The following is a 12763-nucleotide window of genomic DNA, read 5'->3' as shown; positions in this document are numbered from 1 at the left end:
AGAGTTCTTAGAGACCAGATATTTGCATCTCAGAGGTACAGACTTCGGTTTTATAATGCCAACTATACAAGTAAACCCTTTCCTTGAGGGACCCAGATTTAAATTTCTGCCAGTTGGTGAGTATGTATCCTAAAGGTGGTCTTTTGGGGGCACTGTGGATGGAAGTGGTACATCCTATTTTCTTTGGGGAGAGACATTTTCTTCCTTGTAAAAGAGGGAGAAATTGGTTATCTTTTGTGACCTTGGTGCTTCCTAGCCCCATGTCACATGACCAAGGCCCTTGCCTTACCTCTCACCTGAAGAGGAGGAGACCTTCTCGAAGATTTTCAGGTGTGGGGCATTAACAACACTCACAGTGGTGACCAGGCACTGCTGGTTGTGTTTATTTAACTCTACAAGGTATTTTTGATGGCCTCTGGCCTTAACTAGCCTTACTGGACATCCTCACCCTCAAGGAATCTCTTTATATAAAAACCCTGGGTGTAACACGGTCACAGTAGAAGTTCGACCAACCAGAAGGAAGTCAGTCCTGCAGGGGTCGCCTTGGCAGTGGCTGTGCCCTCCCCGAGCTTTTCCCACCAGGGGCGAGGTTTGAGGCAGGAACCGGCCCTCAGAGCATGGAGGCACTGGGTACGCCCTCCCAGAGCTGTTTCCCTCGAGGCCTGAGAGATGAACCCATCCTTGGAGCGCCAGGAGCGCCCAGCGGCAGGTGGTCAGCTTGGCTTGACGCATGTGACCTGTCCCTCACTCTTGATTGGAGCTCAAGCTCACAGTCTTTCGCGATTGGCTAATTCAAAGGAAGGGGTTGATCTTTGCTGTTTCAAGATGGCGGCCCCCAGGCAGCTGCAAGTCATGCGGCCAAAATGGCGGCTGCTAAATTTTGTTCTTTGACAGAAAAAATTACTTGTTTATTCTCACAGTTCTTCCACAGAGTCGTAAGAAAAGCATTCCAGGGATCTGCCTATGGGAGAGTGTGGTGTGGTAAGGTTTGTTTAGGTGGAAATAGAAGGATGCCCCCAGGTTCTCAGTCTCATCTCTGACCCTCAGCCTTGTCTTCATCATGACCCAGAATAGGGCTAATGTGCAGATATTTTGTGCCATAGGTTCAGTCCATTCTCTGTCTGAATTCCTGGCTGCACTCTGGCTGGCTCTGGGCCCAGGCGGGGCCTGTCTGCTGGGGCCTCCAGGCAGCTGCTAGGCCTGTATAGCTTTCTGGAGGCTGAGGAGCCCAAGACCAAGGTGCCCAACAATTAGATTTCTGGTGAGGTCTTTCTTCACGGCTTGCAGAATGGTGGCCTTCTGGAGTTGTGCTCACAAGGCCTTTCCTTCTTGCATGTGGTGCCATTATTTGAACTCTTGGACCCAGGAATACCTAAAGTTAGCCCCACCATTGGACTTCACATTTATTTGTACCAGTAAATTTCTCGTTTTTTAAAATACATTTTTATTGATTTCAGAGAGGAAGGGAGAGGGGGAGAGAGAGAGAGAAACATCAACTATGAGAGAGAATCATTGATCGGCTGCCTCCTGCACGCTCCCTACTGGGGACAGCCTAAAACCCTGGGCATGTGCCCTTGAACAGAATCAAACCCGGGACCCTTCAGTCTGCAGGCCGACGCTATATCCACTGAGCCAAACTGGCTAGGGCTCCTCTTTTTTATTATTCTCTCTCCAAAGTGGGGATATTTATGTTAAGTTGTAACAGATTTGTTATTTTAAATTAAATTAATTTTGAAGTTTTCCAGTTTTAAAGCTTAATATGGTAAACACTGATAGATGTAATCTATATATATAAAAGGCTCATATGCAAAGTATCCGCTCAGGAGTTCAACCAGGAGACCTGGAGTTTGATTGCTCGCTATGATATGTGCTGACCACCAGGGGGCGGCTCAGAACATGGTGGGTGACCAGCAGCGGCAGCAGCTGGGCGCTGAGGAAGCAAGGGAACGAGGAGGCGAGGAACCTGATCAGTCCTGATCACTGGCCACTCCTAAGGACCCTACCCACGCACGAATTTTGTGCACTGGGCCTCTAGTTCTTTAAATAAAAGCTCCTTGTAGTTCCCTATAATTGTTAATGTGTAAAGGCTTCCTAAGACCAAAGAATTTGCCAACCAGCTGTTACTGTTCTCAGGGTAGGGAAGAATAGCTGTTATTTCTTGGGGTAATACAGAGAAATGAAGGAACTGACTGAATAGTTTTCAGTGTTATACTAGAGGCCCAGTGCACGAAATTTGTGCGGGGGCGGGGGGAAGGGAAGGTGTCCCTCAGCCCAGCCTGCGCCCTCTGGCAATCCAGGACCCCTTGGGTAGGGTCCCTAGGCCTAGCCGGCAATCAGGTCCTATTGGGGCTTTCCTTCCCCCGGCTGCTGGCAGCTGGCCCCGCCGCTGCCACTGTTTGCCATCTGTGCAGCGCTGCCACCACCCCCACTCCACCAGTCGCCTCCCTCTGAGGGCGACAGGCGTCGGGTGCGATTGCTTGGCTCGCCTGGGCCTCCCTCTGTGGGGTAATCGTTGGCCAGCCCCACACACCCGCCACAGCATCGCTGGCTGTTGGCCTGGCTGTCCCTCTGTGGGGTGATTGATAGCGGGGCCTCCAGATCTATCGTCCTGCAGAGGGAGGCCCCATCCACCCGGCCAGGGCTCTGCAGTTGATCACAGCACAAAGGGAGGCCCCGCTCACCTGCTGCAGCACTGCTGGCCAGGTAGCCTGGGCCTCCCTTTTTGGAGCGAGCAATCAAGGGGCTCCGGGATCAATTGCACAGCAGAGGGAGGCCTAGGCCCTCTCTTTGGGGTGATCATGGAACCCCCCTCCTCCCAATCAGTCGCCCTGCCAGCTGGTGGCCTGGGCCTCCCTCTGCGGGACGATCGTGGGGTGATGGCAGGCCCCCCAACCAGTCGCATTGCACCTGCCTTGGCTGGCCTGGTGCCAGTGCGTGTCATAGCATGGTCGTCCGGAAGGTCATCCAGATGGTCATTCTGTTGTTCGGTCATTTGGTTGATTTCCATACTATGCTTTTTATTATTATAGATGTATTGTGATAACTTTTTCAGTGATAAGAACTCGTTTGTGTGATTCTCATGGATTGATATGCTTATTTTGTGGTGGTGATTTTATTTTGTGAAATTAAGTGGGTGTGATTATTCTCAATGAGTAACCTCTGCTGTAACTAACTGCTACATACAAATAATGTATTTTTGCCTCCTAATTTGAATTGAATGAAGTTATAATAAACTATGGCAAGCATTTTTCAATGTATATGTTATATTTGTTGCAATGAAATTTAGATTTTTAAAAGAGTAGTTTAAGTACAGAATAATAGAACCATGGCTGATGCAAATGAGATATTTTTCCTGAATATAAAGTGAAAATTTTGTTGGAACAGACGTGGGTGTATTCATGTTCTAAAGTTACTGAGTTAACATATTTAAATTTTAAATTCCACTGCCACCTCCAGCTCCTTCTCTCAAGATTACTGAAAATAGAAACTTGGGTTAAATTTTAACTGTTATCTTCCACTGAATTTCTAAAGCCTCTAAAGAAACTTGAGCAAAACAAAATAGCTTTTTGAAATATTGTACTGGAGTGTAGCTTTTTAATTTTTTTTTCACTTTACTGTTTTATTACTATTTTGAAAGTTCTAAATTAAAAAGTAAAAATTAATATGAGTGTGTTAGGAGTAATTATAACATTTATATTAGGGCTTATTTAATTTGTGTTAAAGTATTAAGAAAATTTATTTTTGGGGAGAGACAACATTTGATTTTTGCATTGCTTTGGCTTCTCCAACTTATTTAGTGTGTGTACTAACAACTGGAAGAGAATGACCCTCTTAGATGGTCACCCCTATGCATTTTCAAGGCCATTATTATTAGTTGTATCTTTAACACAGTATATTCAGAGATTGATAAAATTTTATATTTATGCCTTCAAAATAATTCATTTGAATGACTTTATAGCAATCTGAACATTAAATTTGTCAAAGCTCATTGAAGCCATTAATTTTTAATCCTTACAGAGAAGAGAAATTAGAAATTCAAATGTTTATGAATGCCCACTTTGCCCAATCCCACTGAACTCTTGTTCCTCATGTATCACGTAGGCACGTCAAGCCTTTTCTGTAGGGTGCCTTGGCCTAAGTTACCCTTGCACTCCATTTTGATCCCTACTTAAATGTCATTTCATCAGGCACCTTTATTGATGATCTTACCTAAGATATATTCACTCATTTATTCTCCTTTTCTTCCTCCTTCCTTCCCTTCATTCTTTTTCTTCTATACTCTGTCCCTTTACATTGTATTATTTTTCTTTAGAGCACTTGCCTACATGACGTTATATTATTTGTATGTATGTATGCATTGTCTCTCTCCTCCTTATACCCCCAATGTAAATTCCTTGAGGACAGGAACTTTATTTTTTTCAAAGTTGTATCCTCAGGATCTAGAACAGTGTCTGATTAAATACTTTTGAAAGATAAATGCGCTATTTAGAAGATAATAAATTTATTTTATTATCAAAACTTTATGAAGATGAAGAAAAAAGGGTCCCTGACAAAAGTGAACTGTATTGATCTAGTGAGATAGATTTTTACATAGAGTACTCTTTAATAGTCTGTCTCAGGTACTGTGTTAGGCCCAGAGGCTGCACTCATGAGTAAGAAGTTCTAGTTTTAGATTTTGATATTTTTGATAAAACTATCTTATATTATGTGTACTTTATCTCTATAGTGTTGTGTAACTTTAAACATTTTATTACTAATATTTATAGATTAATAGTTACTAGGTGTACCGGTTAATGTGAGTTTTTTTTAATAGATGGAGTTACACATATGTTGATATATATGCGATTTGATATGTATGCTATTTTGTTGCATTGACAACAAGCTTCAAAACTTCATGTGTCAAATTTTCTGAAGGTGTTAACATCATAGATATTTTTACACTTAAAAATATCAAATTTCATGCCCAAAAAAGAGCATTTGCGGGAAGTTTTAATTTATACTTTATTTTGAAGAAAAGTGCTGTTGAATACTTCGGGAAGCTTATGGTGAACATGCTCCGTCTTAAGATACCTGTGACGCTGGTTTAAATGTTTTAAAAGTGATGATTTTGATGTGAAAGACAAAGAATGTCCAGGTCAACAGAAAGAGTCTGAAGACCAACAGTTACAAGCATAATTGGATGAAGATGCATGCCAAACTCGAAAACAACTTGCAGAAAGATTAAATGTTGCTCAGCAAACAATTTCCCATCACTTACAAGCAGTGGGAAAGATTTTAAAGGAAGGAAAATGGGTGGCGCATCAACTGAACGAAAGACAAATGGAAAACTGAAAAGTCATCAGTAAAATGTTGCTTCAATGGCAGTTAAGAAAGTCTTTTTTGCATCTAATTGTGACTGGCGATGAAAAGTGGATTTATTTTGAGAATCCCAAATGCACAAAATCATGGGTTGATCCAGGTCAACCATCAACATCAACTGCAAGGCCAAATCGCTTTGGAAAGAAGACAATACTCTGCATTTGGTGGGATCAGGAAGGTGTGGTGTATTATGAGCTTCTAAAACCAGGTGAAACCGTTAATACTGATTGCTACCGACAACAAATAATCAATTTGAACCACGCTTTGATCGTGAAACTACCAGAATGTGCCAGAAGACACGGCAAAGTAATTTTGCTTCATGATGACTCACCATCACACACTTCAAAACCAGTTAAAGACACATTAAAAGATCTTGCCTGGGAAGTATTAACCCACCCGCCATATTCACCAGACCTTGCTCCTTCAGATGACCACTTATTCTGATCAGTGGCACGTGCACTTTCTGAGCAGCACTTCAAAACGTACGAAGAAGTGGAAAATTGGGTCTCTGAATGGTTTGCCTTAAAACAAGAAAAGTTCTATTGGGACGATATCCACAAATTACCTGAAAGATGAGGGAAATGTGTAGTTAGTGATGGACATTACTTTGAATAAAGCACTTTTGATGTTTCTCTTGAAATTATTGTGTTTTCTTTGATTACAGAATCCACATAATTAAACAGTACACCTAGTAAAAAGAATACTGCATTATCTTATATTTTATATAGCTGCACAATATCCCATGAACAAAATTAACCTAGGGATTATGCTCTCTCAGACTTGTGAGGGATTTACTATCCAATTTAGTACTTATCTGCTAGGGGCTGTTAAGACTATGCTTGAAACCATTCTAATGATGGAGAACTCACTTTCTCTCAGACAGTTTATTCTGCCTGTGGGAGGCCTCTGATTATTTTTTTAAAAGTCTGTCTTTATTTTAAGCCAAAAGTGGTTGCTTTCATTTACTAGTTTTAATTATATGCCATGGAGGATATAGTGAATATAAAAGTAATCCTTTCTTGTGATAGCCCCTCAGTTATTTGAAAGCCTGCAAAGTTCTCTCTGACATTTCAATTTACCTGACTGAGAATGCCTGGTAAGCTGTCTGACCATTTACCATTCTGGTCTTTTTCTATGAATCTGTTTGAGTTTGTTTATATATTTATAAAGGTTGGCACCTATAAGTGAAAGCACTCATTACTGCATAGGAGAACTGCACTCACTGTTTCCTCAGAAGTTCTCAATGTTCTGTTTTATTGCATCTTTATGATTTAAGTTTTCTCCCAACCATTTCACACCTGTCTCACTTGACTTACTATTAACTAAAACACTAGTAGTTGCTCCACCTTCCACCCCACCTGTCACAAATGCTATTGGTAGGTCATGTATAATGCCTGCCTTATTTTGTAGTTTCTGGTTTTCTTTGTGTTTTCCCCACCTCCCCTCACCTCCATTCCCCCACCCCCAAATACACACACACAAAATTACTCTGTTAGACTCATGCTTTATTGGCAGATTATGTTTTTGCTGGGCTAAGTGCTTATGGAATATAGAATCAGGGAATTTGGCATGCTTTCTGAGGTGGTGGGAATGCAGTTTGCCATTCTTTCAGTGTTCCTTTGTCCTTATGCATTTTCAAAATCTGATTTTTTTTGGTCTCTTTCTCTGATCTGAGAAAAGATTTCAACCCCCCTTTTCTTTCACATGTTTCCAGAATGCTAGCAGGGTAGAAGAGGGTAAAGTCTAGCTTTGACAAGATATGTATCATTCAAATCGCAAACTTATTATCAGTAGCAGCTAGTTTAGTAAAGTACTTAATGAAAAATCAATCTTGCTTGCCATGGAGACAGTTTTTAAAAGTAACTAACTCCTTATTATGTGAATGTGATTCTTTTGATTAGGTTATTTAGACTTTTTTTTTTTTTTACATCATTGATTTTGTATAGCAGGTTATTATTGCTAGATGTTGATATGATGCAGCATTGGTACTTTTAATTAAGACAAATAGAAAAGAGAACACATTTTGCATGTTCCTGATACATACCATTTTGGTATATTATTAAATGTTTATAGTTCAGATTATTTTTTACTAGGCTATAATATACAAGCACATACCTTTTTTTTTTTTGGTCAACAATAAAGATAAAAAAACACACAAAAAAACCCAAAATAATTGAAATACAAATAAAATGTTTTCTTATAGGACTTAAGAAAAATTGCCTATCAAATGCAGATTTACCTGTTTTGTTGTTAAATGTGAAATTACAAATCTTCTAGTTTATAATTTGCAATCTAACAAATTTTAAAAAGTAGTCTGCCTTTCAGACTATCTCAGGTACTTAAATTTTTTGTGTATAATTGATTTGTTGTAGTTGTGACTTTTATTGGTTCTTGATTTTATTCAAAGTTGTTGAGCAAAGATTGTTTGGGAATTTTGTCTTACTGTTTTATAAAACTGTAGTCTATAGACCATAATAAGTATAAAAATCACAAAGGTCTTTCTCCAGATTTTTAGCTACTGACATATTAATCCACTTTGAAAACTAACAGGGTGGGAATGGAATAGATTTGGTGTTCAGTTTAGAGAAATGTAAACTGACAGTTACATTATTAGAAAGGCATTATTAAATTTGAAAATTCACAACAAACCAGTTTTGAATCAAATTATAGCATTTATATTCAATGTAGAGACTGAATTTTTTATTAACAGCAACTGCAATAAAAACAATATAACATTGTGATATAGTATTAGTGATTTCTAGTAAACTGAAGTATGTTTAGCTTGATGTCTAGTTAGGTTAATGCTTAGTTGATTGTGTTTAGTCAAGTTACCTAACATGCATAAGTATTGTTTCATGGTTTCTCCTGCAGTAATAGCAGATTGCCAGATATAAGTATATCTATAAATACATCATGAGATTATTGTCCCATTTCTTTATGCTTATTTCATCACAGATCTAAGTTTTTCGTGCTCATTATAATTAAATGGGAAAACATTAATTTACCATAAGTTATTTTGTCTGCATTTAAAAAACGTTGGTATAAGTAACTATATTGAAGTAAATTACGAAGAAAAAGTTTTTTTAAGTCTCTCATATACTATTGAAATAAGATTTTTTTCCCCTTGTTTTTTTGTTTAGATTATAACCCACTTCAAGTCTTTGCAAATAAATAGTAGTAGATCTATGAGAGAAGTTGACTTATGATAAGTAACAAATTACCCTGAAAATGAACTTAGTAATCCTGCAGACATTTATCATCTCATAACATTTATCATTCCTTTAGGTCAGGCATTTAGGTACAGGTAGCCTAGTTCATCTTATCTTTATTGATTTTAATGCCACCATTATAAAATCTAAAATTCTATATATGTTTGGGTCTGTTTCTAGACTTTCTTATCTGTTGTTAAAATAATATACTGAATAGTATATACTTAAGTTTTTCTTTATTGTACTCTTCCAGTGTTAGTTATTATTTATCTACTTCTGAGGGGGAAAAGCCTATTGATATTTTTATAATACCGTACTAATTATATTAGTTTTTGATGTTTTGAAATTATTTTTACTTTGATATAATTTATCTTTTTTGATAGTAATAAAGCCTACTGAGTTTTCAATACATATATTAGTATATATTTGGAAGGATACTGAATAATGACTGTTCAAATTATGTAAAGTATATTACTACAAAGCAGAACTTACATGTCTTTATTGCCTTCCACGAGCCAGGTGCTTTTTACATATGTTAATTCATGTCATTATTAATTATGCCGACTAAGTCCATTTGTAACTGAAATTTGTAGAATATGCGATTATTTATGGCTAAATTTCCTTCAACATTGTTTTTTTTCTTCAGCTGTGATGCAGATCCATCAGCCCTAGCAAAATATGTTCTTGCTTTGGTAAAAAAAGACAAAAGTGAAAAAGAATTAAAGGCATTATGTATTGATCAACTGGATGTATTTCTTCAAAAAGGTAAGATCTTTGTTTTAAAAATACTACTTTATTTTATGTTATTTAAAATAAGATTATCTAGCTGTTCTTGAAAGAAGTCTGAGGTGACCTCTGAAAGTGGTTCACTATTCACTTGACCAGAAGACCTCACAAAATCATGAAAATTAAGAGGTTCAGATCCTCATGTTCACTTTAAGTAGACTTGTGAAACTGTCCAGGCCATCAAGGGTATGCATATCTGAAAAGCCACCAGGTATCTGAAGGGTGTCACTTTACAGAAGCAGTGTGTGCCATTCCATCATTACAATGGTGGAATTGGTACGTGTGCCCAGGCCAAACAGTGGGCTGGACACAGGGTCAGTGGCCTGAAAAGAGTGCTGAACTTTGCTGCACATGCTTAAAAATGCAGAGTAATGCTGAACTTAAGGGTTTAGATGTAATGTAGATTCTCTGGTCATTGAGCACATCCAAGTGAACAAAGCTCCCAACATGTGGTGCAGAATTTACAGAGCTCATGGGCAGATTAACCAATACATTAGCTTTCCCTGCCACACTGAGATGATCCTTACTGAAAAAGAGCAGATTATTCCATCCCAGCCAGTGTGGCTCAGTGGTTGAGCATCGATCCATGAACCAAGAGGTCACCAGTTTGATTCCATATTAGAGCACATGTCTGGTTGCTGGCTAAATCCTCAGTAGGGTGTGTGCATGAGGCAGCTTATTGATGTCTCTCATTGATGTTTCTCTCTATCCCTCTCCCTTCCTTTCTCTCTAAAAAATTTCTCTCTAAATTTACTCCTATGGCCGAGGAGTAAAATGAACATAAAATAAACACTAATAAACACTAAAGTATCCACAGTATTAAAGGAACTCAGTAAGAGAGAGGTTTTAATTGTAATGAAGACGAACAAACAATGTTATTGCTGATTTATATCCATAGCTTATTACTGATTATATCCATAGTTTATTTATAAAGAAAGTCTTTTTTTTCTTATTACCATTCTTATGCTTTGTCTTAAATCATGCTGATATTTTTTCTTTGAAGATTAAGAAAATGACTGGATGCTTGTTTATTTAAAGACTAGAGGCCTGGTGCACAAAGTTTGTGCACGGGGGGGGGGGGGGGTCCCCTCAGTCTAGCCTGCACCCCTCTCCAATCCGGGACCCTTGGGGGATGTCCGACTGCCAGTTTAGGCCCGATCCCGGGGCAGTTGGACATCCGTCTCACAATCCTGGACCACTGGCTCCTAATAGCTTGCCTGCCTGCCTGGTTGCGCCTAACTGCCTCTGCGCGCCGGCCTGATCACCCCTAACTGCCCCCCCCCCCCCCCCCCCCCCGCCAGCCTGGTCGCCCCTAACTGCCCCCCTGCTGCCGGCCAGGTCGCCCTCAAATGCCCCATCCCTACCAGCCTGGTCAATCCTAATTGCCCCCCCCCCCCACCCGCCTGGTTACCCCTTACTGCCCCCCCCCTGCCGGCCTGGTTGTCCTCAACTGCCCCCCCCCCCCCGTTAGCCTGGTCGCCCCTCATGCTCCCCCCCCCGCCCCACCAGCCTGGTCGCCCCACGCAGCCTATTCAGTCATTTGGTCATCCCTCACTAATCACCTGCCAGCCTGGTTGCCCCACGCAGCCTGCTGTTCAGTCGTTTGGTCATCACTCACTAACCCCCCTGCCGGCCTGGTCGCCCATGCAGCCTGCTGTTCAGTCGTTTGGTCGTCCCTCACTATCCCCCTTGCCGGCCTGGTTGCCCCACGCAGCTGCTGTTTAGTCGTTTAGTCTTCCCTCACTAACCCCCCTGCTGGCCTGGTCGTAGGCAGACATCTTGTGAGGGTGTACGGTTAATTTGCATGTTATCTCTATTATATAGGATAGTACTTCTTAGGGACCTACTTTGAATGTTGTCTAGTGCAGTGCTGTTTAGCTTTTTCACTTGCCAACATCTAGATGATGGTAATATTTGTGTTTGCGCACTGGTAGGATACATGGAGACTGGTATGGCTGGAAGTGACTGGCCCAGAAACTCTGGCTGTTCCAGCCCTCATCACCCTGAAAACTGAATATATTGGTGTTACCATGGGACTGTGCCATGGCACACTGGTTAGGGAGGTTTTAAGTGGAGAATAATATCTTAGCAAATGGCTTTTAATATGTGGGATTTTTTGGTTTGTTTTATTTTTAGAGACACAGATATTTGTGGAAAAACTTTTTGATGCTGTGAATACAAAGAGTTACCTACCTCCTCCAGAGCAGCCATCATCAGGAAGCTTAAAGGTGGAATTTTTTCAGCACCAAGAAAAAGATATAAAAAAAGACGAGGTAAGGATTTGTGTTAAACCATGTATTTTCTTTGAAAACATATAAGGGGTAATTAAACTGAGTTGTATTTTCTGTATCTGTGTTAGGAGTCTTCAAGACCACCCCCAAGTTCAATGATTTCACTAGGAGTACTCACAGGACTTAGCATATAATCATTCTCACAGTTAGGATTTCTTACAGTGAAAGAATACAAAACAAAATCAGCAAAGGGAAAACAGTGTATGGTGCAAAGTGTAGGGGGAAGCAGGTGCAATCTTTCAGAGTTCTCTCCCAGTGGAGTCACCTCAGATGTGCTTAAGGAGTAGTGACAGTATATGTGAATCAGGGAAGCTTGTTAAAGACTCACTGTCCAGGACTTTTACTTAGGTTTGGCCACCTGGGTACCTTCTGCCTAGTATGTTCTAGATTCCCATGAGGAAAGCAGGTGTTTGCCATAAACCATGTTGCGTACACAGACAATTCAGGCATAAATGAGCTGTTATTATCAGGCAATGATGGGAACCCTCCAGAAATCAAAGTTCACAGGTGCCAGCCAAGGATCTATCTTACAAGCAGGCCTTTAACTTTTCTGCGTAGTATCTTATAGCTATGGATGTTTATTACCTATGTTCTGTGAAAATAATTAGATTGACGGTTTCTGTTCCACAAGCATTTTGTAGGGAACTATTTTTAAGGTAGTTAAATAAAATGACCTTCACAGGGCAATAGAAATGACCTCATAATTTAAGAGATTTTATGGAAAAACTCCAGAGCAGCCATCTTTTATACACAATTACCATTCTTTAATAATCATATAATAATTCAGATCTCAATTTGATATTTAAGGATTGTAATTCCAGCAAAAAAAAATTGACAATTAAAAGTTGCCTTTAACAGTCATTGCTTTATGACCTTGAAAACATTACTTTTTCAAGCCATAGTTTACTCAGCTGTGAAATGGAAATATTATGAGGTTGTTGTGAGGACTAGTTAAATAATATCTAGAAAGCACCCAGTATATATGTGGCACATAGTAGGGTTTTTAGTAAATGGTAATTACTATTAGTATTGAGAGATTGTTGTGTGAAAGATGTTGTGACCTTCGGGTTTTTTACCCCTCATAAACCTTTTTTCCCCTTCAGATTATATAACTAAAAC

The 12763-nt window shown here is 39.8% G+C and overlaps 1 protein-coding gene across 9 annotated transcripts in view; it reads left to right on the top strand.

Annotated features, from left to right (window-relative positions):
- The window catches only part of RBM26 (RNA binding motif protein 26), an 83937-nt gene that overhangs the window by 25051 nt on the left and 46123 nt on the right, over positions 1 to 12763 (top strand). For all 9 annotated transcript variants that reach the window (XR_008556752.1, XR_008556757.1, XR_008556758.1 and 6 more), the window contains exons 2-3: positions 9214 to 9332; positions 11490 to 11626. Coding sequence is in view for 1 of the 9 variants with exons in the window: in XM_028148976.2 (XP_028004777.1) it covers positions 9214 to 9332; positions 11490 to 11626 (256 nt within the window). In the remaining 8 variants the exon portion in view is untranslated. The remainder of the gene's footprint in view (positions 1 to 9213; positions 9333 to 11489; positions 11627 to 12763) is intronic.

This window comes from Eptesicus fuscus, chromosome 8 (assembly GCF_027574615.1).
Source record: "Eptesicus fuscus isolate TK198812 chromosome 8, DD_ASM_mEF_20220401, whole genome shotgun sequence".
NCBI lineage: Eukaryota > Metazoa > Chordata > Mammalia > Chiroptera > Vespertilionidae > Eptesicus > Eptesicus fuscus.
The sequence above is the reverse complement of the archived record's forward strand: the minus strand, read 5'-3'. Positions and strand labels throughout refer to the sequence as shown.